This window comes from Cynocephalus volans, chromosome 18 (genome assembly GCF_027409185.1).
Source record: "Cynocephalus volans isolate mCynVol1 chromosome 18, mCynVol1.pri, whole genome shotgun sequence".
In the NCBI taxonomy this organism is placed as follows: domain Eukaryota; kingdom Metazoa; phylum Chordata; class Mammalia; order Dermoptera; family Cynocephalidae; genus Cynocephalus; species Cynocephalus volans.
Window position 1 is genome coordinate 13911108 of NC_084477.1, and position 27775 is coordinate 13938882.

The 27775-nt window shown below is 37.6% G+C and overlaps 1 protein-coding gene across 1 annotated transcript in view; it reads left to right on the forward strand.

The window, feature by feature from the left end:
* Window positions 1-27775, forward strand: part of LYST (lysosomal trafficking regulator) — a 147240-nt gene that overhangs the window by 103152 nt on the left and 16313 nt on the right. The window contains exons 38-46 of the mRNA XM_063082698.1: window positions 357-601; window positions 3788-3854; window positions 5104-5260; window positions 6847-6987; window positions 9805-10022; window positions 14904-15134; window positions 18462-18651; window positions 21984-22120; window positions 26842-26940. Coding sequence (XP_062938768.1) covers window positions 357-601; window positions 3788-3854; window positions 5104-5260; window positions 6847-6987; window positions 9805-10022; window positions 14904-15134; window positions 18462-18651; window positions 21984-22120; window positions 26842-26940 — 1485 coding nt within the window. The remainder of the gene's footprint in view (window positions 1-356; window positions 602-3787; window positions 3855-5103; window positions 5261-6846; window positions 6988-9804; window positions 10023-14903; window positions 15135-18461; window positions 18652-21983; window positions 22121-26841; window positions 26941-27775) is intronic.

Consider the following 27775-nt stretch of genomic DNA (forward strand, 5'->3'; position numbering starts at 1 on the left):
TTCTACTACACCATGTTGCTTTTTTTTAGGAAAAAACTACTTTTTTCTTTATTGATTTCTTTTAAGAATCTGTATGTAAGTGATTTTTTGTACAAACTTTTTCTTGGAAGTTTCTTATTAATTGAATTTCTCCAGCAGCAAAGCATAGTGGTTAAGAGGCCAACCTTAGAGGAAGACCTGGATTTGAATCTCAGTTCTCTACCAGTTTATTTTATGGGGAAAAAAATATTTTCTTGGAGGACTTGAGACTGGTAACATGTTTATAATTTCACACGTTCTCTTGAGAAAAGTGTCAGTAAGCCTAAAAATAATATCTGGGGGTTTTTTTGTTTTTTTTTTTCCTCTTTCCCTTTCAGGTTCGCAATGATGTGTACCACAGTATACTCACAAATAACCTCCCAAATCTTCTGGAATATGGTAACATCACTGCTCTGACAAATTTATGGTATACTGGACAAATTACTAATTTTGAATATTTGACTCACTTAAACAAACATGCTGGCCGATCCTTCAATGATCTCATGCAGTATCCAGTGTTCCCATTTATACTTGCTGACTACATCAGTGAGACACTGGACCTCAATGATCCATCAATCTACAGGTAAAAACACCGTCTAAGTATAACAGTGTCACCTTTTGGTTTCATCCATATGTTGTATTTATTTCATTAAAGTTTTTATTCTGAAAAATTTCAAACACGCCCAAAAATAAAATGACTGTATAATGAGCCCTAATATTCCCAGTTCAAAATTATGATTTATGAAGATTTTCACCAAACTCGCATTACTCTTTTTTTAATTTTATTTAACGCAAATCTCAGACATCTTGTTATGTAACTGCTATGTTCTACAGTGTGCATCTCTTTTTTAAAAAAAAAGGACATTTTCTTACATAACTACAGTGCCATATGACATCTAAGAAAATTAACAATAGTTCCATGATGTCATCTAACATCCTGTCTATTTTCAAATAGCCCCTGTTATCTCAGAAATGTCTTTTTGTACTTAGTTGGCTTGAATCAGGTCCACTGTCACCTTTGGTTGCTATATCTCTAAAAACATACGTCTAGAACAGCCTTTATTTTATTTTTGCACGTATTCCTTCTCTTTCTTTTCTCCCAACATTGGCTTGTCAAAAAAAACCCAGGTCTTTTATTCTGTAGGATAACATTTTGTGTTTTTTGATTGCGTCCTGTGACGTTATTTAGTTTGTTTATCTAGCCTTTGCATTTCTTAGAAACTGGAAGTTGGTTCCAAAGGCTTGCTTAGATTCAGGTTCAACTTTTTGGCAAGAATCCTTTGTAGGTGGTGATGTGAGCTTCAGTTGCATCGTATCAGGAAGCCTGCGATACCTCACTCTAATGATGCGTAGGTTGATCTGAGGCTTCAGGCTCCCATTGAACTTGTATCTGATGGTCTCATCCATTGATGATTAGCGCTTGAATGAATTATTTCAGTAGGGGTGATTTCCTGTTCTCTCAGTTTTTCTAAATTTATTAGAAGAAACATACAAGACAAGCCTAGTTTATTGTGTTGGGAGAGAGAGCAAGGAAACTAATATAGTCTTGTCAAAAGAATTCAGAAGCCAACTTGATGAAATGGCTGTCATTGTCAGAGATAGGACAATCTGAGAGTTAAAAAGAATAATGACTTCAAGTAATTGAAACACATTGAAATAAACAGATACATAAGTTCATAATGATACTTTTTAAAAGGCAAAAGAAATAAAGCAAAACAAAACTGGTTGATCCCATTGGAGGTAACTAGGGCACTAAAGTTACAGACTTAAAGGAAAAGAATTCAGCATTTATTCTGCCTCTCCTGTACAAATTATATTTTAGAGTTACCAAATAGCCCTAGTTGAGGAGGGAATATTTTGTTTATTTAGTTTGAAAAAATATTATTTAGTTTAAATAAAAACTGACTACAAATATTCCACTTGGTTTATTAGAGTATTTTAGTTAAAACTACCAAAAAATAGGCCTAGTTGGGGCAATTCTCAAGAAATCAGATTCAACTTAATTCATTTGTCAATTTAAAAGAGTAAATGGCACATTATTTCTCTTATTTTTATACACTGTTGGATAGACATTTAAACATTTTTTATACTGTTGGTATAAATAGATAGTCTTTCTGGAAGGCATTTTGAATATGCATGCTCTGTCTGGGCAATTTAGCTTCTAGGAATTTTTTTCTTAGGAAATTCTTAAGGATGTGCATTCTACCAGAAAGGTTCCCATGAGAAGTAAGTTTCATGAGGACAGGAACTATGTGAGTGTCTGTCTGGTGTGTTGCTTATGACAGTGCCTGACACTGCATGCAAAGATTTAGGTGAAAGCATAGTCCTTTCATTATTCTTCAAATTAGCTAATATTTAGAAACAACCTGAATGCCCAGCACTAGGTTTGATTAATTGTTATATGTTGCAGCAATTAAAGTGGTATTGTAGAAATGTATATATTATAAAAAGGAAAGATGTTCTTTTGATTTAAAAAAGTGAGTGTACCATGCATAGGTAAGCAGAAAAATGCCTGAACAGATACATACCGAAATGGTTTATCTGTGGGTAATAGTATTGTGGCTAATTTTTGGCTTATTCTATTTGCTCAACTGTAATTTCTGATTTTTCAGCTGCAACATTTAATATAATTTGTACCCCAAAAAACCAATTTATGCTATTTTTTTAAAAATTGCATGCCAGGATCTTAAACATGATTTCTTCCTATTTCAAGAAGTGAATTCATATCTATTCATATAATACTGTTTCTACTTTTTAACGAAGTTTTTAGGATTAGAAAAGTCTCAAAAACAAAATTAGTGTTTAAGGTCACTAATTTCAGTGTACCTAGGAAATAATAATTTATCAAAAAAAAAGATGTATCAACATCTGGCCAAGCAGACTTGGTTTGACTTACGGAAATTTGGGAAAATCTTGCTGGTGGTCTAGTTATGGTGGCAGATGTTGAAACTTCAGGTGGCGCATCCCTATGCCAGAACAGATGGCTCCTCAGCCGGAGGAGCCTGCCCTTTGCTATCAGAGCATTTTTTCTTGTCCTTTCAAGTGCTGCACAGGGAGGCTGCTTGATTCTATAACCTGTAAAAGTGAGGATTCACCCCTTGAGTTCTCTTGCTTCAAAGAATGGTGTTGTGTGGTGTTCGTGCACAGTGGACACCAGTACTGACACATTCGCATGTATGCACACATACTCTACCGTGTGCACAGTGGTATCACTCAGCATCTGCTAATTAGGTAGCCAGATATCTGTTTCTGCGCTCACATTCCAAATCTCAACTTGGTCATTTTAAGCATGTGTTGTTTCCTCCATTTTTACTAACTGGGCTAGTAATTACATAGCATCTCCTCATGATTATAATTTCTGCCCAAACTGTCCTTTACACTGCCTGACCAGATGTAGAGTCTAGAAAACAGGAGAAGAGTTTTCAGGGCTTGGGAGGAATCAGCTGCCATGGGTAGCAGAGTTTTCATTCTGGAGGAACCTGCAGAAGTAGGGGAAGAGGGATAGCAGCAGCTCTTCTTGTGTAGGTAACTCAAGTTAGGAATTTCTAATCCTGATGTGGATCTGTTGGGAAGCTTCTGTCTTAATTGTTTATAAAATCATAATTTTAAATGGTGACTGTTAATTGCAAAGCAACATGTGTAAGCAGTAGACTAAGGGCTGAGCATTTTGCTGATCACTTATTTACTTACAGGATGCAGACATGTAGGCAGCTTAATCTTGACAGTCTCAGAATATTTCATATGCTTTCCATCATCCCTTCCTTTGTAGAAATCTCTCTAAGCCTATAGCTGTGCAGTATAAAGAAAAAGAAGATCGTTATGTGGACACATACAAGGTAGCCTTTGTTTTTACTCATACTTCAATGAAAATGGAGTTTTGTTTTATAGACTTGTGCTTTACCTAATTTTAAATTTATAGTATTGATTTTTCTGTTTTTCACTTCCTTGAACTTTGATTGACAGACAACTAGAAATCATTATATGAAATTAAGTATCATTTTCTGAAAACATTTTGCCCAGAAAAAGAATACACTTAATTTGATATAAATTGAAAACTGATAATCTATTATTTATTCAAATATATAATAAATATATTCCTTATGAAAAATTACAAAGATTCCAGGGACCTGCTATTCGTATCTCCCCATGTTATTTATATAACAATATTAATATGTTTATAATGTACCATAACCCTTATTAGTCATATTCAGGAAATTATGCATTGAAATATCAAACAGAAATTTCCCAGATTTTAAAATTTAAAAACAAAAATGAATTACCTGTGTATGTGAAATTAATAGAATTTTATTGCAGATGAAAATGGGGCAATGCTATGGGAATCAAGGAGAAGTGACTCTTGAAAATTCACTACACCTGACTATGAGCCAGACAGAAGCAGTGGGAGATGAGAATAAGGACAGGTGTTAAGCTTTCTACTTTATGACGGGAAGATAGGAGCGGTGAATAAACACCATATTCACTTTTATTTCTGTGTAACTGCACTGCAGAACAGCCATCCCTAAAATGTTATACTAATACACTGATGTGACACGGCTTTTACATTCTACTGTGTTTCCGCTTCTAGAGAAGAATTTCGTGAAATAACAGCATTCCATCTTGAAACTCTTAAATTTCAGGCATCTCTAGTGAGAGAAGCAGCTCTCGTTTTTTGTCTCTTCCACAAACCACTTTACTTGTGTGCTCATCATCTGCCTCTGAGTCTAAGAGAACCTGGACACTAGCTCTTGAAGCCCCACCTCAAGCTGTCACTTCTCGAGCATTTGATCAGCTTAGGCGTCTGAGCCATTAGTTGGGCGCCAAGGTGCTGGGAGTTAGGGTTTGGAACAGGTGGCTTTTCTACAAGGAATGAGAGCGTGAAGATGCAGCATGTGAACTGGGGACCGAGGAGGAGACCCCCCCGTGCTCCAGGTGGCCGAGGTCTCTAGGCAGGAATGGGAGGCAAGCCGTGGAGTAAGGCGTCAGAGGGGCCCTAGAGAAGGATGGGAAAGAAAACCATCTAGCACTTTTCCCGTGTGGCCTGGAGTGCACAGTCCTGAATTGCATCCCATTCTGTGTTTCCTTCAGTACTTGGAGGAAGAGTACCGCAAGGGAGCCAGGGAGGACGACCCCATGCCCCCGGTGCAGCCCTACCACTACGGCTCGCACTACTCCAACAGTGGCACCGTGCTGCACTTCCTGGTCAGGATGCCGCCCTTCACCAAGATGTTCTTAGCATATCAAGGTGAGGTGTTTCTGTGTGACTGCCTACAACTCATACTGGTCATCAGAAAAAACCAGCTCAACAGACCTCTTGAAAATTTATTGACGCTAGTCAAACCACAGGAAAAACAATTCTGTTTATTTCTTCACCAAAATTCTATAGTAAGCCAAATCATCTTGCTAATGTCTCAAATTTTGGCTTCAAATTAAACATGGCTAAGTTTGTAAAAATGCAATCACTCTTTGAAAATTAAAATGTAATTGAAAAACCATAAAATTTACTCTTTAAAAGTGTATGCCATTCACTTTTTAAAGACATTCAACCTAATAATTATTTCAAATCACTCAAGTTGCCTTTGGAGCCTCCGTACATTATTTGCAAGGCAAATTAAATAAAATTTCAAGGACTACCAAAAAAGTAAGATAGTTCCGTATTTAATAGAAGAGTTCTAAACACTAATGTTTAAGCCATGCATGTTTGCTATGGTTCCCAAACCTGTCACTATTCTGAAGATCTTTCTGGACATGCTCTCATTTGTGAATGCTCTTATTTAAAAATGGCAGTCACAATAAAAAAAGAGTATTTTATACATGGTTTGGGGCCATGGCAGTGTTTAGAGAACTGCTGCTTCCTCCTCCTAAGACTACATTTCTTTTAATATAGCCCAACATTAAATTAATATAAAACTCTCAATTAAAATTTATTGATCTTTTTTCATTCGTGTTACTATTATGAATATATTCGCATATGATATTTTCTTTATTGTGTATTTATGAATAGATTTTTTTTTTTTTTTTTTTTTTTTTTTTTTAGAAAACTCTGGGACTACCTCAGTCCCCATTCACTTTTATCTTATTATATTAAAATGATTTGTGTTGGCTTTTGAATTTATTTCTTACTGTTGAGTCCAGAGATTCTCAGTCTTGGCACTATAGTCATTTCAAGCTACATGATTTCTTGTCATGGGGGCTTCCCTGTGTGCTGTAGGACATTTAGCAGCATCCCTGTCCTCTCCCCACTTATGCCTATGGCACCCCCCTCCCCTCTAGAGATGACAGCCAAAAATAACCCCTGGACAGCAGAAGTGCTGCTGGTTGAGAACTGCTAGTTTAGTATATGCATATTCTAGATCATAGGAATTTGTAGTAGTACTTGAAAAAAAATTTAGGAAACTACAGAGAATCTTAAAATCTGAACAGAATCCACACCGTGCTTCTCTTATTCCTCAGCTCCTTTGTCTCAGCTCTAGGCACTGTGACCCTACTGTAGCCTTACTGAATTGCCTTAATTTTTCTGAATTCCATTTAGATTGATAACTTTTTTTCCTGAGTTAGTAGATTATCTTTAAATGGCCCTCCTTTACTTTCTGAGAAAAAACAAATATTTTATAAGCCTTATTTTTTACCAGATGAAAAATAATGTAGTATCTCAGTTTATTTATGGAAATATTTATTTTCAAGAATTTGAATAACCTCTTTTAAACCATGGACCAAAAAAATGAACATTATTTTAAATTTTTTGAAGTAGCAAAAGTAAATTAATTATGACAAGCATCTAATGGAATTAGGTCTATGTGTCTTAACTGTATTTTTTGTATCTCTTTATAGATCAAAGTTTTGACATTCCAGACAGAACTTTTCATTCTACAAATACAACTTGGCGCCTCTCATCTTTTGAATCCATGACTGATGTAAAAGAACTTATCCCAGAATTTTTCTATCTTCCAGAGTTCTTAGTTAACCGTGAAGGTATAGCAGTAAATCATTTCTAATTTATATTTTCGAAGGTTTGTGGTTATTTTATAATTTTCCAAAAATAAAAATAGTTTTTTTAAGTCCTAAAACTTGATTCCTCAAATAACAAAAATTCCTTTATTTATTAAGTGTTTAATTTTATTTCCAAGTGATTTTGAGGATTTTAAGTATTTTATAGGATTAGATATATTTCGAAGACTAACTTTTTTTTTTTTTGGTCTTTTTCGTGACCGGCACTCAGCCAGTGAGTGCACCGGCCATTCCTATATAGGATCCGAACTTGCGGCGGGAGCGTCGCCGTGCTCCCAGCGCCGCAGTCTCCCGAGTGCTCCACGGGCTGGGCCCACAAAGACTAACTTTTAACTATCAAAATTATTTATAAACATGTATTTTAATTTTATCATAGAAATCGCTTTATTTTTTCTGATTACAAAAGTTAGAATATGCTCATTATTAAAAAAAAAAGAGGTATGACTTTATTGAAGACAAAATGTAAATTAACCAAAATCCTAATTATTTTATGAGGAATGATATAAATAAAAATGAAATTCTCTAACCAGAATTTTCTAATAACCAAAAGGAATACTGAAGGATAAAACCAAATTTTCTGTGATGCCAGTTACCCACAATCTTGGTCAACCTTTCTTGTTCTTAAATAGAAAATCAGTTAATCCTTTAAGGGATTAGTTATTTGGGTTGTTTTTCCACATTACTTAATTTCATATTTTTCACGTGACCCTTAAGAACATAAAAAATTGAGAATTGTATCTTTAGGGAAGTTAGTTTTGGCCAAATTACTTGAGAATTTTGTTCTAGACTAACTGGCCTCTCTGGCCTCTCTGAGATTGTTTGGAGAAACATCAGTAAATCCATACTGCTAGTTACCCTGGAGCATATTTCGTACTGTTGCCCAAGTGAGAAATGCTTCCATCAAATATTATCACCCCCAGTTTGGGGTACCTGCTTTGTGGGTTTCAGTTTGGGACTCATTTAAATGTACTGCTTGTTTTCTCTGTTCGTGGTCTCTTATATGTATGTTCTCGTCTTCTATGGCTGTGTAACAAACAGCCCCAACATTTAGTGGCTTAAAACAATAATAAATTTATTACCTACCACAGCTTTTGCCGATCAGAAATTCAGGAACAGCTCAGCCGGGTGGTTTTGGCTCAGGGTCTCACGGGGTTGCATTCAGATTGGCTGGAGCTGGAACAGGCAGGGGGATGGAGTAGCAGGTGGCTGGCAGACATCCCTTTCTCTTAGTGTAGTGTCAGTGCTTTTCCATGTAGCCTTGCCATGTGACTAGTTTGGGCTTCCTCACAGCATGGCAGCCCTGGACATCCTTCTTACAGGGTTCCAGAGGTGAGTGTCACAATTGGTAGACAAGCTGAAGTGCTTGGCCTTTTGCAGCCCAGCACTGACAGTCACGCAGCATCCACTGTGTTCTGTTTGCTGAGGTGGTCCATTGTTCCTGCCCAGATTCACAAGGAAGGAACATAGACTTTGCTGCTTGGGGGTGGGGAGGAACAAGATTCTGGAAAGGCATGCAAGACAGGAAACGTTGTAGCTGTTTTTATAAAACATAATTTTCTATAGTGGACATCATGTCATTTCCTATCAGCATTCCTCCAGGCTTCTCACTGTACCTCAGTCACCTGCTCTGGGTGATGTGTCCTCAGGATACCTGAAAGTTGGGCATGATTGAGTCTGTAGAGACCCCTGCTGCCCTGCCCTTCCCCAGCCCAGTCCTTAGATGCCCCATTCACTGTTGTTAAATAAATGAATCCCTGCTGCTGAGTTCTGCAAGTCCTCAGCAAGCTCATCTTCAGTCAACCCTGCAGCTACTCTGGACAATGATTGCTGAGCTTTTTAGGATTCTCCCATCCCATGGGAATTTTATATAAACACTCAATTTATGTTTCACATCATGTCATTTCAAAATACTTCCAAAATTGGTGACGATCTTTCAACTTTCACAAGATCAGGAAGTAAACAGACAGCAACTTAATTTTACATAGAGCTTAATCAGCTTTTAGAAGGGCCTTGTTCATTTTTATTCTGTTATGGTGTTCAGCACACCATAAAATGTAGTACACAAAAAACCATTTCCGTTCAAAGGTAACATTTCTTTTAGACAATTTTTTTAAATAAACGCTTCTGAGATTTTTGTTTACACTAGCACACTGAGACAACAGAAAAACCCTCTTGTTCAATGTGTTGCGATGATTTTGTTATCTACAGGAGTGCTTAGCAAAAAGGAAGTCAAAACAGACCTATAGACCCACCATAAAATTAATAGGCTATGACAGTTCATTCTAGGAACATGTATACTTTGTACCAGTTGAATTTTTTTAAACTACAGAATACTAATATTTACTAAACATAAATATTAAGTTTATTAAAATATTAATACCAATAATTCAGAAATGCTTATACAAAGCCTTAGTTTGATTTTAATCAAGCTTACAATTGAATAGATTTAAGCACTTGTTGCATGTGAAGAATTGATTAATGGGAATATTGGGATTAGTGGGCAATGGATTTCTCTGCCTTTTCTTCAGTATGTTATAAAGTGGTAGAAGGATGAAGTTGAAAGATTTAATAAGGATAGCGTAAATCCATGTAGCTTCCCTATTAGTATGTAAGTAGATGAGCAATGGCATTTCTTATTTAAAAGATGAATCCTCTTTGCCCTTCTTTTTCCTGGTTGTAGCACACAATCAGATGTCTCTGTAAACCCTTAAGACCTGCTCTGAGGGCCGAATGAAGCATGGTTTGGGGGAGTTAAAAATTACTATTAATCTTATCTTTTAGGTTTTGATTTTGGAGTCCGTCAGAATGGTGAACGGGTTAATCACGTCAACCTCCCGCCTTGGGCACGTAATGACCCTCGTCTCTTTATCCTCATCCATCGGCAGGCTCTAGAGTCTGACTACGTGTCCCAGAACATCTGTCAGTGGATTGACTTGGTGTTTGGGTATAAGCAAAAGGGGAAGGCTTCCGTTCAAGCCATCAATGTTTTTCATCCTGCTGTAAGTGACTTCAAATAATCTGCATTCAACGAATAAAGAAGCTGTGGTATATATACACAAAGGAACACTATTCGGCCATGAAAAAGAAGGAAATCCTGTATTTGTGACAACATAGATGAACCTGGAGGACATTATACTAAGTGAAATAAGCCAGGCACAGAAACACAAATACTGTATGATCTGACTTATACGTAGAATCTAAAGGAGTCAAACTCATAGATGCAGAGAGTAGAATGGTGGTTTCCAGGGGCTGGAGGGTGGAGGGATTGGAGAGATGCTGGTCAAAGCATACACACTTTCAGTTATAAGAGAAAAAAAATTCTGAGGATCTAATATGCAACATGGTGACTACAGTTAACAATACTGTATTGTATACTTGAAATTTGTTAAGAGAGTAGATCTTAAATGTTCACGTCACCAAGAAAATAAGCAAATAAAATAATAATAATAATAAAATTAATAATAATCTGCATTCGTGTAAGTTAGAACCTGAAATTTTGAGGTTGGCTGTTAGGCTATTCCTTTAAAATACTCAAGTTATCAAAGAGAATTTGCAATAACACTAACCTGTTACTGAAGATATTTCAGGTTTTATATTTAAGCTCTTTAGAAATAATTAAGATACTATGTGTGTCAGGAGTTCCCCAAGACCACCTCCAGGTTTGATGATTCACTGGGTGGCCTTAAGGACTCGGCACGTAGTCATGCTTACAGCTCATGTTTATTACAAATGTGAAAGATATAAAGCAAAGTCAGCAAAAGGAAGAGGAGCACGGGGGCAGAGTCTGGGAGAAACCAGGCACAGACTTCCAAGAGTCGCCTCCTGGTGAATCACTAGGAGCACACTCACTTCCTCCAGCAACGAGTTGAAATGTGGTCTGCCAGGGAAGCTCATGAGCCTCAGTGACCAGGGTTTTTTGGGCAGCTGGTCACATAGGCACCCCTGCCTCACACATAGAAAATTCCAGACTCCCAGAAGGAAAGCAGGTGCTCAGTGTAAAACACATTGTTTGTACAAACAGTTTAGGAACAGTGAGCCATGCTTGTCATTTAGGGATGGTGGGACCCTCCTGAAATCCAAGTCCCCAGACACAGCCAGGGCCAATCTTGCAAGCTGGTCTTTCCAAGGAGAGCAGTCAAGCTTGCTGTGTGAACTCTTTTCTGCATACACGTTCTGTTTTTAAGTGGCGTCATTTTTCTTTATTTCAGAAAATGTACTTGTGCCTTATTAGAAAAATACATAAAATACAGACTAGCAAAAGGAAGAAATTTAAAAATCAACTTTGATGTCACCATCCAGAGATAAATATTGAAGCCACATTACATACTTTTTTTTATACATATATATCATTCCATTTATATAATAATAATATTTATACAGTTTGGTAACCTTCTCCTCTCCCTGAACAAATATAGTCTTAAATTTGTCGAAGTTATTAGACATCATCCTACATGATTTTTTTTGTGACTGGTAAGGGGATCTTGACCCTTGGCTTGGTGTCGTCTGCACCACACTCAGCCAGTGAGTGCACCGGCCATCCCTATACAGGATCTGAACCCGTGGCCTCGGCACTATCAGCACCACACTCTCCCAAGTGAGCCACAGGGCTGGCCCATCCTACATGATTTCTAATGGCTACTTACTGTTCTAAAGTATGGCTGTAATGATAATTTATTTAACCAGTCTCCTGTTATTAGATAATTAGTTGGGGTTTGTTTACTATTAATATTCCTGAGGTTATTTATGTATATCTTTATTTCCTTAAGATAAATTCCTAGGAGTAGAATTGTTACACTTTTTCACGTATGCTTTTCGATGTTGTTGGATAGACTAACTTTTTAAAAAAATTATCCATTCAGGAAACATTTATTTTGCTTGGCTCTGAGAGTGCAAAAATAAATAAGACTCACATAGGGTAAACAGGGTTAGGGGAAAGTTGGGGTAGACTGGGCCTGCCTGCATGTGGAAGTAGCAGCTGAATAAGGTTTCTAAAGTGAGATTCCCCAAGGAGGGGGAGGTAAAAAAGCAAAGTATCAGGAGAAAGATATTTCCTGCTACTGCCTAGGACCAGGCTAATCAAAACAACAAGTACGGGGGAGGGGAGAAAGGAAGGAGGGAAGAGGAAGGGGCAAAGGGTCATGAAAATCAACTACAGTGTATATTGAGAAGTTAAAATTTTTAAAAAATTAAAAAAAAAAAAAAAGTACAGCAGATTAACCATTAATCCACTGCATAAGACATTTAACCACTTTGTTTGCCTGACTTTAAAGTTAGGAGGTAGAGTTTGATTGATCTTGGACTTCCCCTCCAACTGTAATTTTCTGTATATATTATAACAAATCTAAAAGTGTTTATAACAAACACAGCTGAAACACACACACAGAACCTATGGCAAAACACTATATCCGGGCTTATTTATGCCAGTGATCCTTTCCCAAAAAGTAGTTTTAAAATAAAAATCTCTTTAGTCCATTTTGTTCCATAGTTATTTGGAGTACCTCTAAGGTAATATAAAATTAAATACGTTAAGAGATTTGCAGTCTAGAAGAGAGAATAAGGCAGGTTTACTGATAACTCTCATAGAAGGTAAACGCTATGGAAAAGTTTATTCTGAAAAAGGAGAATAATGCAGTTTGGTGAATAGTAATTTGATACATAATAGCATTGTGTAGAGGAAGAAAAATATCTTTTCCTTTTACCCATCTTAGTTTCATTGGCTGGACTCTGTAAAAAAAAATGACTAACAAGATAAAAGCATACAAATTTATTTAATACAAGTTTTATGTGACGTGGGAGGCTTTATAAGGAAATGCAGACTCCAACAAGGGATGAAAGCTGTGTTTTCACGCTAGGTTTGATGAAGAGTGGAACGTTGTGGACAAATGTGGTAGCACAACAGAGCTCGTGTGATAAACAGGGGGATCAGCAGACCTGTGTGTCACGTCCCTCTCTGTGTCCCTACATCTTCAGAGATAAGCGTGCTCCTTTCCAGTGGGTATAGGGAGGGCACCTCTCACATGAGGGTCTTATGACCTGCTTCAGGGCAAGGTTAGAAGTCCTTCCTGCACACGCTGTTCCTCAGATTCCTTAAGTTTAAAATATTTAGGGGCCGGCCCCGTGGCTCACTCAGGAGAGTGCGGCGCTGGCAGTGCCGAGGCCGTGGGTTCGGATCCTATATAGGGATGGCCCCTGCGCTCACTGGCTGAGTGTGGTGCAGACCACACTGTGCTGTGGAGAGGTGCGATCCCCCTACCGGTCAAAAATAAAAAAAATAAAAAATAAAAATATTTATTATGCCAAGGTACCATATTTTAGGGTAGCATGTCCTGAACCCCATCAAGTACTAAATAAAGGCAGGCTTTAGGTATGATTTTTGGTCTTCATTCATATTTGATCCTAACATACAACTTTATAAAGCAATTAGGAATTTTGACATTAACCTCAACATATTCTGTGCCTATTTCCATCTTTTCAGTTATTCTTACATAAAATTCACATTAAAAGTAGCTGAAGACTGAAATATGCTAGGTCATTCTCTGACTGGAGTTTTTTTCACTAATTCTTTGGGACTTTAGTACTTTAAGAAGGGTAGGGTTTATGCATTGTTCTAAGAACTTAATAAAATTTAGTTCACAGGGCAGAACAAAGTGGAATGGTTACGCGCACAGTCTCTGAATTTAGAATTGGATTCAGTCCTCACCTGTGACTCTGAGCACTTGCTGTGTGACCACGGACAAATAGCTTTACGTCTTTATACCTACATAAACATATTCACAAAATATGAACAATACCAACCTCATAACTGAGGAAGGAAGTTCATATAGGATAATGTCTGTCACACAATTAAGTACAAATAAATGTTAATTTTTTAAAGAGGCATGTAGAAATGCCTTTGACCTTAATTCATCATTGACTAATATACAGGGTTCACTTAGGAACTGATAACACAGAATGGAAAGAAGCACTATTTTAAAATAAATTTAAAGAGAGTTCTGGCCACAGGAGTATACCAGTGTTCATCAAGTCAAGTAGCCACTATGAATAACCCTGTTTAGACAAGCATTTGTAACAACTATCTGTTCCCTGCTGCTGGGGGCGGGGTGGCGGTGGGCGGAGTAGTGTTGAAGATTACTTAAGTTCTGCAGCATCTTCGAGATTTTATTTTGGCACTTAAATAAACGTTATATCAAGATAAGTAGATGAAAGTTGCTAAGACTGATTAAATGCTAAAAACTGACTGTCCAAGTGGGTATGCACAAGATATGGCAGATCTATACTCAGTTACTGACTGCCAGCTTTGGAAATAAAGAAATGCACATCGTTCTCCATCTGTCTCTAAAGGATGACAACCCTAAGAAGAAACGTGTAGAAATAACACCCTTTACATTAAAGAGCTTGGAATTTTTATTGCTACTTTTTCAGATTCACCGACAATTTTCATTAGAACCTAAATAATGCTCTCTTGAACTTCTTGCCAGCATTGAATTTTAACTTCATTTTTGCCTTTTCCTATACATCACTTTGGAGAAGCAACTTCTTCAGTAATTTAGCATCATACATGAAGTCCCTGTGATGGTCTCAGGTCTTAAATTAAAAATCAGTTTTACAAAGGAACCTAATTAGAACCAGTCGGTCAGGACACATTATTTTTGTTTATCCATTTGGAAACATTAGGCCTCTTCTCTCATCTTAGTGAGACCGTTGATGCTTGTTAACCTGATCAGAAACATGTTTAAATCATTTCCATTTGCAATAGAAAAGAGTAAATTAAACCATTGCCTAGAGAGTAAAACAAATTGTTGTTTTCTCTTTTTATTTATTACTGCTAAGTCTTGCTTTCTACTACATACCTCTTGTTCTTTGCCCCTTTTTCTCTCCAGACGTATTTTGGAATGGATGTCTCTGCAGTTGAAGATCCAGTTCAGAGACGGGCACTAGAAACCATGATAAAAACCTACGGGCAGACTCCCCGTCAGCTGTTCCATGCAGCCCACGTGAGCAGACCTGGAGCCAAGCTCAACATTGAAGGAGAGTTTCCGGCTGCCATGGGGTTGTTGGTCCAGTTTGCTTTCAGGGAGACCCGGGAACAGGCCAAAGAAATTACCTATCCGGTATGTCATTTGCATTTTAATAGAATTCAGCAAAACCTGCTAGCAGTCCTCCTGCGATGGCATCCTCTCCCAGTCTCAAGGGACGCAGAAATGAAAAGCATGGTGGCACCCTGAAGATGTGTGCCAGCCAGTGCAAGACGGTTGCAGTCAGCTCACGCAGCATCCTGTGTGTGTCAGTTCTGTGTTAGCGATATGGAGAGAGTACTATGGGAGCCCAGAGAAAAAAGAATTGATCGTGTCAGACAGTAGCCTCCCTCAGGGAGCAGAGAGAGGGTCATTACCAGGGAAAGCTTCGAAAGGCAGTGACATAGTAGCATTTTTCAGAGAAGAGGAGAGGGAACTATCAGGACTAGAACTTGTAAAAAATGGCACGTAGCATGGTCCTGTTATCATCTTCAACCAAAAGGACTGACCCAGAGGTGTGGTTTGGTTTACACTTAAGGGGGAACTTGATGTATTTCTTTGTCCTTCCCAGACTGTGAAGATAAAAGTATTGCCTCTGAAAATTGGAAGTAGGCATAATTTTTACATTGAAATAGAAAAATAAAGCAAGCAAGCCTTATAAATAAAGTGGGCTTTAATCTTTAAATTCTTCATTGTAAAAACAGCATAAGATGGTAGAATGTGATTTGTAGAAAGTGTGGTAAGGGTTTGCAGGAGGGGATCACAGAAAAAGAAAAAGGTAAGGGAAAGGACCTTAAAGATGAAATAAAACAGTGTCTCTCAAACTGTGGTCATCTGTGATCCACTTTAAGATAAAAAGGTTTTCACAGACTTTGTTTTGGCAGTTCTTTCCTTAATAATGTTACTTAATGTGTCCAACAGAAAAGTAGATGTAAATTTTATGCTCATAATTCACATATATCACATTTGCTTATTAAAAACAAACAAAACTTATTTGACCAGTAAAATCCTATTTTAAAACATTAATATAATAGACGGTGTTGCTTTGCTAAAACCAAATCACCATTGTTGTGTTTCATAGTAGAAGCTATATTTTTTATTTTGTGTTTTTGAAGCCTTGCAAGTCATCTTAGTCACTACCATTACCAGGGTCAATATTTTTAACATGTCAAAATAATTTAACAGTACATCCCAGAAAATTAATAAGAGGCATTTAATGTGTTGCTATACTTGTCCCTGATTAGCTATTTTTAGTTGGTGTGCGTGAAGGATCTGAGCAGTGTATCTGCTTGCGGTGGGAATGTGCTCCCGACCCGCCTCATTCCTACCTCAGGGACCTTGGCACTGACTGGTCCCTCCACCAGGAACGACCTGTCCCCAGATATATCCTGTTTGCTCCCTCATTTCATACAGTTCTCTGCTCAGACCCCTCCTCCTCAGAGAGTCTGCCCTGACCCCCATGTCTGAAACAGCAGCTCTGTCATTCTCAGCCCTCTCCCCTACTTGCTTTTGCTTCCCAGCACTTTCACCACCTGACATATTGAATACGTTTTTGTTTTTCTATTAGTCTGTCTTCCCTATCCCAACTAGAGTGTAACTCCCTGGGGCAAGGACTTTGTCTTCCTCATCACTGTGTCTCCAGCTCCCAGGACAGTGCCTGGAATATAGCGGACACTATTTCTTAAATTAATGAGTTCTCAGGTGCAAGTTCTTTAGAGTTTGGCTTGTCTTTGCTTCCATGTGACATGTAGTGACATGTATGCCACTGCTTTTATTTGAACCACCATGAAACCTCCCACACAGTACCACTGCTTAACTCCTTGGACCTTCACTCGGTATCTACACAAAATGCAAACACAAGCCCTGAGAGCGAGCAGCCGTACTCAGTGATAGGGGGGCCAGTGGATGACCCAGACAGGCTCGTGTGAACTTCAGTTCATCCTTGAACTTAAAAACAATCAGAGCTGGATGAAAAGCATGTGAATAAAGCACTCTTCTTTTATACATACTGTGATGTAAAACAGTCACCATTGTATCTTTGTGTGTAGTTGAAAAACTAAAAGTTTAAACTCTTCAGTTCATATAAGAGGAATTTTCTAGCAAGTAATTGTGAATAATAAATCGTAACTACAGTTCAGCACTCACGTTTTCCTCAACTTCAACATTTATAGACTGAAGATTTTAGAAAAAGAGCTTTTTTTCAAAATATTTGATCCTAACCTCTCTGTTCCCACTTGAGCATTCCTGAAGTTCATCAGCTTTTCCAGAGATATTCATTTTTTTCCAGACTACTATGATATCATTTTAAACTGTATATTAACATATGTCCCCTAAATGGTCTGAAAGAATTATTAGAGCCCCTAAAGTGGCATGCTTTTTTCAAAAGATAATATGTAGGTCAATGATGCCTATTTTTTTCATTCATTTGGAAAATGACAAAGGCAGATTTTTGCTGAAAATCATTAGTTTTTTTTTTTTATGGAAATGAAAAATGCTTAGTATATTATTTTTATTAAATTTATATAACATTTCCTCTGAAGAACTGAAAGTAAAATAATAAACTTTTAAATGTCTAAAAGAGGGAAAATCATTAAAAAGGAAGAGATTAATAGAGGATAAGACAGTCAAAAACTGAACCAAAAGAATAGAACTATTGGGAGAAGCTCTTTCAAAGTTTCTTCCCTTCTTGGTGATTATTTTCCTTGAAATGGAGGAAACTTTCTCATTACCTTTCCTGGGCAGGCACATGGGGGTTGCTCTCTGCAGAGCCTTGCCTCGCCTTTCTGTGTCCAAATCCTGCTGTTCTTCAAGCCCCACCTCTTCCTATGTTCTTTGCTGACAACTCTTCTCTAGTACTTGCTAGAACATTGTAGAGCATAACATGCTCTAGTCCTCTTACTGTGCTCCGTAGATAAACACTCTACCATTCAAGTCATTCATCAAACATCTGCTGAGAACCCAGGCACACAGATCAGTCAGTGCTGTTCGCTGTGTTCATGGAGCTCACGGCTGAGAGCTTTTCTGTGCAACATGTGGTCTTGATTTCTAATTGCCATATATACACATGCTTGTCATACTAGCAGATTACAATCCTCCTATAGGTATTCACTTTAGCTTAGATGTTTCAGCTTAACTGAAAGAAATGTAAGAGTTTTTCTCGGCTTAGATTTCAATTAAATTTGAATCATTAACCAAACGTTTTCATGCAAATTAGGCTGGAACCACAGAATAAAAATTAACGACGGAACACATTATTTCTGTGTGCTAAGCATGGGGAAGTAAAAATGTATAAAATAATTCTTGCCCTCAAAGAGTTTATAATCAGATTACTTTCTCTTGTTTTGTTTGGAATTTAAATTACAATTAATTATATATTTATTGCCTTTTTTAAAAAATCACACTTTTTACTTTCCTTGGTTTTAGAGTCCTTTGTCATGGATAAAAGGCCTGAAATGGGGGGAGTATGTAGGTTCCCCAAGTGCTCCAGGACCTGTGGTTTGCTTCAGCCAGCCTCATGGAGAAAGATTTGGTTCTCTTCAGGCTCTGCCCACCAGAGCCATCTGTGGCTTATCCAGAAATTTCTGCCTTCTGATGACATACAGCAAGGAACAAGGTAAAATAAAACATAATGAAAATCATTCCAGGGATATCGTTCATGAGATTTGAATGTTTCAAGCTCATCTGTACTGCTATTTTGCTTTATTTCTGAAGTTTTCTGAGCCTTTGGTGAACAACTCTGCTTAAGAATTAAAACAAACTACATGAAAAAAATGAGAATTTTATGCAGTGCCATTTGAAATGAGAGGAAGAGTTTGAAGGAGACAAGAGTAAAAGGTTATGCTCACAGAATGATAACACTATCGAGTTCATAGAAACACACACTTCGAGGCTCTTGAGCCCCAGAATAAGACAGATGTATTTGACCAACAAATCTAGTGCCTCAGAAGGTGTAGTCATGGGTTTAAACAAATAAAACAAGGCAGTCAAGATGGCCTTGCAAATAGGTTTTAAAAACATATGCACTTGAAAAGCAATTCCTTTTCTGACTCCCCACAAACTGACTCACTAAAAGCAACACATAGAAAAGTGCTGCATGGTAGAGGCCTCTTTGTATTTCTAAATGTCAGCTAGACACTGGAAAACTGGGGATATTTTCCACTTAACCCCCAGCCCTTCCAAATTAATCACTTCACTAAATGCAAAGGAACTCTCCCTACTTTCCAGAACTTTGAGCACTAAAATGAATGACTGAGGGCACTCACTGTTCATATCAGACTGTATGCAGCTTTGCCTGAAAACCACATGTGGACCAGGTGCCTCTAAACAGTCAGCATTGTTAGCGCTGAGCGTTACCTTCTGTGCACTGTGCTCCTCGGGTCCATACACAGCCTTTCACCTGCACCGCAGCACAAGGGTGCCAGCACCCGTGCCATGCTAGTCACTTGAAGAAATTAAGTGTGCTGACTGGGCCCCAGCTCTTTTAGGCTCACTCTTATTTCTATCATGAAATGAAGGATTGTTTTTGTGGTTGTTAGGAATGAGAGAGGATGCATACCATTTCATCTAAGTTTAGTGAGTTAAAAGGATAAAGTAAATCTGTCTAATCATAATCATTGTGCTATCAGTAGTTTATTCTCACTAACATGTTGCAATTAGTTGTGAGGTATGTCACAAGTAATTTACCACTGATAACACATAAAGTACCAAAATGTATGAATGATTTACCTTTAAAAAAAATTAGAATACACTGAAGTGTGTTGAGCAGAAGAGGAAGGGCTAGTTTTAACACTTAGCATTTATAGGACTTAAAATTGTCAAATACAATTCTCAACCTATCTTATTTGGGCCACTACAGTAACAAGCCTTTAGCGTGCCCTTAGTGTGAAGCTGTGTTCATTCAAATTATACTTCCTCATAGAATGTATTTGGGATTTGTCAGAATCTAGGTTTGTCCAGAGAAGTAGTTAACAGCTGTGGCCTCAGGAAGCCGTGCCTAAGTTTGCATCCCAGCTCTGCTACTTATTAGCTGTGTGGCCTTGGGAAAGTTACTTCACTTTCCAAATTCTGGCTTTTGATATATGAAATGGGAATAACAAAAGGACTTCCCCACAGGGTAATTTACTGTATGGATTCAATAAAATAAGGTATGGGAATGATTAGCACAATGCCTGATTCATTATAAGTGCTTAACATATGTCCCTTGGACTATAGATGCTCTAGGGCTAGGGACTGTGTCAGTGTTCACTGTTTGGAACCAGCGCATAATGGTCCACACAGGGAGGCATTAACTAATTGAGAATGTGGCTTACAGATTAATGTTAGGACATGTATTAACAGCTGAACGTACTGAACACTGTTATATAAAATAGCTGTGTGGTTTTGCCTAGTTATTCATGCATAATACAATGTAACAACTACACAGGGATGGTTTTAGTGATCTTAAGGCCAATATATTCCAATTACTCTAGAACTGACTGTACCTCAGAATTGCCGAGGTGCTTTTTTTCTAAGTATACTTGCTTGGGTCCCACTTGAAACACACTACATCAGAATCTCTGGGGCTTAAGTCCAAGCCTGCACATGCTGAAGATCAATTTTCTTGCAAACTCCTGTTTAAGATCCACTGGTCTAATAGGTAAAGGAAAAGTTTCTTTTTCTGAAAGAAAAAAAAAAAGATGACACATCTTGTATTACTGGAATGAGAATCTTGGTTTATTGAGTATCTGCCACATACCAAGCACTCCAGGAGATTTTGAGAGTTCTCAAGACTCGTGATATGTGGTTCCTTTCCCTAGCAGTTTATATTTAGAGGAACTTATATTTAGTGAGTATATTCTAATTCCTTTGGTGCAAAACTGATGTCAACATTTGGTATCATATTCAATAAAACAAAAAGACATCCGTGAATTACATTTTCAATGTGGTGTTGATTCATTCAAGAAATATTTGTTTGTTATACTTGTCTATATGTGGGGTATTCTGCCAGGTACTAGAATAAATAAAGCACATTCTCTCTCCTAAAGGAACTTAAAGCATTGCAAATTTCAAGGGCAGTACCACTTATAGCATTTATGCTACATTCAGCATACAAATAAGGCATAGATTATGAATAGTACTGAGAAAGGTTGTGAAAATTTCCAAATCTCTATGCCAGAAGGAAATAATACTATGTTGTAAAAAGAGAGAAGAACAGATTCTTCTTCAATGAAGGTCTACCATGCACAGTCTGCAGCTGACAGAATTAAATTATCCCTTCCCAGGTAAATTGCTTCTACTCCGACAGCATTCTCTTTCTAGAATTAATAGATGTCTGTACTGATTATTCAGCACTGCGTATCTAGAAAGTTATTTAAACAGTATCTAGTTCTTTTCTCTCTCTCTTTTTTTTTTGGCAACTGGCCAGCCAGTACAAGGATCCAGACTCTTGACCTTGGTATTATAACACCGTGTTCTAACCAACTGAGCTAACCGGCCAGCCCCTGTATTTATTTTTAAAAGGAAAGTTATCTCAGAACATAAATAGACTATGTTTGACTATCATTGTTTTTTATAAAAATTTCTTAACTAGGGTTGGTCAGTTAGCTTAGTTGGTTAGAGTGTGGTACTGATAACACTAAGGTCCAGGGTTCAATCCCTGTACTGGCCAGGTGCCAAAAAAAAAACCAAACTTTTTTTAATAGAAATCTTATTTCTAAATCAAATAAATCCAAACCGAAACAACACAGGTTGTTTTGAAAAAAAATATAATTCTACCCTTAGAAGTCCTATTAGCATTAAAGGAATAAAACTAACATAAATTGCTCCATCTTAGGTTTATAAAGATGATTTTGTACCAGAATAAGATGTTCTGCTGCATAACCTTCAGCCTTTAATCTTCCATTCTGGGGCTGTCATACAACAGTTGAGCAGTGATGATCTGATACTCTCTGTCTCCTTGTCCTCGAGGTGTGAGAAGCATGAACAGTACTAGTATTCAGTGGTCAGCCATCCTGAGTTGGGGGTACGCTGACAACATTTTAAGGTTGAAGAGTAAACAAAGCGAGCCTCCAATCAACTTCATACAAAGTTCACAACAGTACCAGGTAAACTTTTGTGTATCATCTTTATAATAATTAAATACAGTGCTTTAAAAATGAGTCAGACTGATAGCAGCTAGTGTTTAATATCCTGTTATGAGTCTGTTCAAGAGGATGATGATGTTACAGTGCTTACAGACTTCCTACCTACCGCTACAGTGTCCTGATCATTTGTTTTCTACCCATCTTCTCACTGTGAAGTATTATCATAATCTCCTGCTCAGCATCAGCTGAGGGCACAGAGTTTGAACAAAATCAGCACTGCTTTCTTCTCAGAATTCACTTGCCTTTGTCACCAGGTCATTTTCTGTCACCATAGTGTCATCTTTTATACCCTATTTTTCCTAAATGGACCAGGTATTCAGACATCCTAATGCTGTAGAAAGAACACTGAGTCTGTAGCCCTGTGATCCATGTTTTGTCCTGACTTTGTTACTCATTAACTGTGTAGCCTTTGGCGAGAAACTTAACCTTTCCAAGCTTGAGTTTCTTTCCTCCTCTTTAAAACTAGGAGAATAGTACTCACACTACTCCCTCAGAAAGCTGTTGTAAAAGTGTTTCCAGTGTTTGGGAAAGAAATTTGTAAACTGTAAAACACAATGTAAACATACAGTACTGCCACAACTGTTACAGGCTCTAAATGGTGTGTTCAGCCTTCTTTCTTTGTCTTTCCATGGGAAGTTCTCTTACCATTCTCGAGATGCCACCTGCAAAGTGTCCTAAAACATATTGCATTCCCTGAGCTCTTCAGAAATGGAGTAATCACTTGTTTGCATAACCCTCAATATTCCTGACAAAAAGGCCCAGAAGTAAGAATAAAGGGACAGTGGGAAACAACCTTATTAGAAATTTTAGTAAGAATTTTTTTGGTTTTGAAATATATCAGCTTTCATTAATCAGAGCAATTTTGTGCAGATAGAAATATATATCCACCTTAAATCGGCCAGCTGCACTAAAAAAAAAAAGAAAAATATATATCCAAACACAAAAAGTTATAACCATAAAACATGGCAAAACTGGCAGTACAGCTAAACTAGAAATAAGTCTACAAAAAAGTGAAAACATAAAAACATCTTATAGATTAAGTATGTCTCTTACTGCTGCATCCTTTTGGGGATTGTTTTAAGTTGGGGGGAGAGAGAATTACTTCATTCAATGGGAGTTCTATGTGCGATACATTCTACCTGTCGGAATACACTAACACGAACAGATTATGAGCAGATGTGCTTCACTGCCGTTGTCAGTAATCTGGATTTGCACACATCTTGACTCTCCAGTGAAAAGTGAAGAAAAATAAAATCCTCATCAGCAGTAATTAAATGACAAAACAGTGTTAAAGCTACACTGTGTCATAAGCTTTCTGTCAAAATCTTTATACCTTCCATTACAAGGCATTTTCTTCTATTTGCTTAAGAGCTGGCTACTACCGAGTAACGTATTCGATGGTTATGGTGTGAAGAGAAGACAGAGATGAACAGATTACCTTAGGAAGCTTTCCACTTCTCTAATATGTTTTCTCCAGTACAAAGACAAGCATTTAGTCAAATCGTTTTTGCCAAATAAATTGATTATTAATTTAGCATACCCAAAGCTTCAATAAAGTTCTTAATTTAATTTTTTTCCAGCTTTATTGGGATATAATTGATGAATAAAATTGAATATATTTAAGATGTACAATACGATGTTTTGATATACACTGTGAAGTGATTACCACAATCAGGCTAATTAACATATCTATCACCTCACATAGTTACCATTTTGTGTGTGTGTGTGTGTGATGAGAACATTTAAATCTGCTCTCTTTGCCAATTTCAAGAGTACAGACAACATAATTAACTACAGACACCATGCTGCACATCAGATCTGCAGAACTGACTCACTCTGCAGAGCCGAAACTTTCCTGCCCTTTACCAGCACCTCCCTATTCCACACACACCGCCCCACCCCAGCTCCTGGCTCCTTCTGTTCTACTCTCTGCCTCTACAAGGTCAAATTGTTTAGATTGCATGTTTGAGTAGGATTACGCAGTATTTGTGTTTCTGTACCTAGCTTATTTCACTTAACATAACGTCCTCCAGGTTCATCCATCTTGTCACAAATGACAGGATTTCTATCTTTTGTTAAGGCTGAATAATATATCACATAAGAATTGTTAAACACTGAAAAATTATTTGTATCATCATAGATAAAACAAAAATGAGTACTCTTGTAAGTCCTTTTAGCAAAGGGGGATGGTCCAGACTTTTGTAGCAAAACACTGTGTGACAAAGTACTTCCAGTCAAGTGAGTAACTGGGTGAGAATACCGTATTTCATCTTCATCCTTAGATGTGCGAGGGGGCTTCAAAAAGCTCGTGGAAGGATTCGTGTTATCTTTAATTCTGTTTTTCCACAAACTTTTTGAAGTACGCTCGTATATTGTTCACTCATTAGTATGCGAATTTGAGAAAATTCATCTCAGATGTTGGCATGTGAAGACTCATACTCTGAGCTTGCGCATATATGCCCAATTCCATCATTCTCAATTAGAGTCTACAGTCCTGCTGGTTCTTTGCCTTCGTCTTCTGATGAGTCTCATAATTGTGAAACATCTTTCTCTGTCATTTTTTTTCTCTTTGTTATTATTGGTAGGAAATGAAAAATTCTGAATTCTCGACTTTGTTCAATGAAAGCTGAAAGGAGAATATGGAAATGACATCTCTGGTCGTCTTTTATACTTTCTTGAAAGATGAGCCATATTTTGGACAATGTGATAAGAAAACCAAAAGATGACGATTTATTTCACATATTGCAGTACCCTTCCAGGAGATTCCACCACTCTTCCATGTTCTTATTTTGTTTGTTTTTGCATAGTTGGGAATAATTGATGAGTAGAGATGAAATAATTCCTAGAATGATGAAATAGCAAAATGTTTCATGATATAGGAGGGATTAAATCATTAAAATCTTATGATGTATGCGGAGAAAAAGGAACTCTCATACATTGCTGGTGGGACTGCAAAATGGTGCAGCCTCTATGGAAAATGGTATGGAGGTTCCTCAAACAATTGCAGATAGACCTACCATACGACCCAGCTATCCCACTGTTGGGAATATACCCAGAGGAATGGAAATCATCAAGTCGAAGGTATACCTGTTCCCCAATGTTCATCGCAGCACTCTTTACAATAGCCAAGAGTTGGAACCAGCCCAAATGTCCATCGTCAGATGAGTGGATACGGAAAATGTGGTACATCTACACAATGGAATACTACTCAGCTATAAAAACGAATGAGATACTGCCATTTGCAACAACATGGATGGACCTTGAGAGAATTATATTAAGTGAAACAAGTCAGGCACAGAAAGAGAAATACCACATGTTCTCACTTATTGGTGGGAGCTAAAAATTAATATATAAATTCACACACACACACACACACAAACCAGGGGGGGGGGGAAGAAGATATAACAACCACAACTACTTGAAGTTGATACGACAAGCAAACAGAAAGGACATTGTTGGGAGGGAGGGGGCGAGGGAGAAGGGAGGGAGGTTTTGGTGATGGGGAGCAATAATCAGCCACAATGTATATCGACAAAATAAAACTTAAAAAAAAAAAAAAAAAAAAAATCTTATGATGTAACTTAGGTTTATAAAAGATTCAGTGGATCCATATGGTAATTGCAAGATAGAATGAGTTTCACTCTGTATATAAAAAAATAAGTACATTTTCTCTTTGTTCTTTGGAATGCCTCTAAGAAAGAATAAAAGTTGTGAACTATCCTTACCAATAGTTAGAACTACTCAAGAAAGAAACAAAAAATAAAATTGGATCCAGTGGACCTGATAGACTATTGAGAGTTAAGAAGAATCAGGATCAAAGAAAGTTGTTTTTGAAGGTAGCAGAGACTTGAATATATTTGTAGTCCGGGATAAGAATCCAGCCCAGGACAATTTGAAACTATAAGAGAAAGAGGACAGGGTTTTAAGAAACCTTGGGGCGAGCTGGCCTTGAACACAGAGGTACTCCCCTGAATGGGAAGGCCCAGACTTGCAGAGGAGGGAAGAGAAAAAGGTCTGTGGCTGTTAACCTCCATCACCTTGATGACGTGCCAGGGGGTGGGGAGGATACGGGAGAAGGCACCAGGGGAGCAGAGCAGCTGCGGGACGTGGGCTGCGGTCAGCTAGCACTGGAAGGAAGACCTGTCGGAAAACAGCCTACTGGAATGGTGCCTCCATGGTTAGGACAGAAGGACTTTGTACTGAGGAGTAATCCAGCCTTTTCATTCACATTGATCTTCCCTTCTTCTCCTGTTTACCAATCTTTAGAACTGTTAGGAGCAATGCCTCTATTTAGATGCACTCTCATTCCGTACCAAAAGCATAAAAAGAGAAAAAGAAATAAAAGTAAAGAGCAGATAAATGTGTGAAATGCACACCCTCACACTCAATCTTGGATCTAATCAATCCTGGATCACTTTGTTGAGTTTCTGAGGAACAAATGGCAATAATATAAACGTAAAATCATAGACTAAGCATTGTAATCATTTTAATTTGGAAGCAACTTTTAGACATTCAGCTTAAAGTCACAGAATACTGTATTATATCTGGCACCGTTCTAATCACTTCAAGTAAAACGTTTGCCTGAAATTTTGAGAACGTATTTTTTTAAAATAGTTGTCAGAAAAGTAGAAGCATTTCTCATGCTTTTGAAATGACCATCTTTGATTTGTCCTTTTTCAAAGGTGACTAGTTGTGCCTGGGTGCCAGACAGCTTCCAGCTGTTCACTGGGAGCAGGTGTGGAGTCGTCACAGTCTACACCAACAGATTCACCAGCAGCACGGTAGGGTGAAGTACAATTCATTTTATTTAAGATTAGCTTAAAATGTTTGTACTTTTGTCTCTTCCCCACATTAGTTCTTAAAATGTGAAAGGCCACATATCTAACTCTTTACGTTTATCAAGATCACGAAAAATTTTGAAAATAATTATAAAGGTCCTGTTTTTTGGTTTCAGAGACAGTATTTTAAGTTATGATCTATTTTGTATTTAGCCTTTTTCATGACATGTTAATGTTTGCCTGTACTCTCGGTATCAACCTGAATGCTTAGGAGTAAACCACAAGATTCTATCAAATTTGAAAACTTAAAATCATAACCACTATGAGATACCACCTCATTCCTGTTAGGATGGCTATTATCAAAAAGACAAGAGATAACTAATGTTGGCGAGGGTGTGGAGAAAAGGGAGCCCGGTCCACTGTTGGTGGGAACGTAGATTAACAGCCATTGTGGAAGACAGTATGGAGTTTCCTAAAGAAATTAAAAATAGAGCTAATATATGATCCAGCAGTCCCTCTTCTGGGCCTATACCCAAAGGAGATGAAATCACCACCTCGTAAAGAGATCTGCACTCCTGTGTTCACTGCAGCATTATTCACAGTAGCCAAGATGTGCAAACACTTAGGCGTGCACCGATGGGCGAATGGAAAGAAACTGTGGAATATGTATACAATGGGATATTATTCAGCTTTAAAAAGGAGTTCCTGCCGTTTGCCACACATGGATGGACCTGGAGGATATCATGCCAGACACAGAAAAATATTGTGTGATCTCACTTATATGTGGAATCTAAAAAAAAAAAAGGTCAAATATACAGAAATAAAGAATATAGAGAAT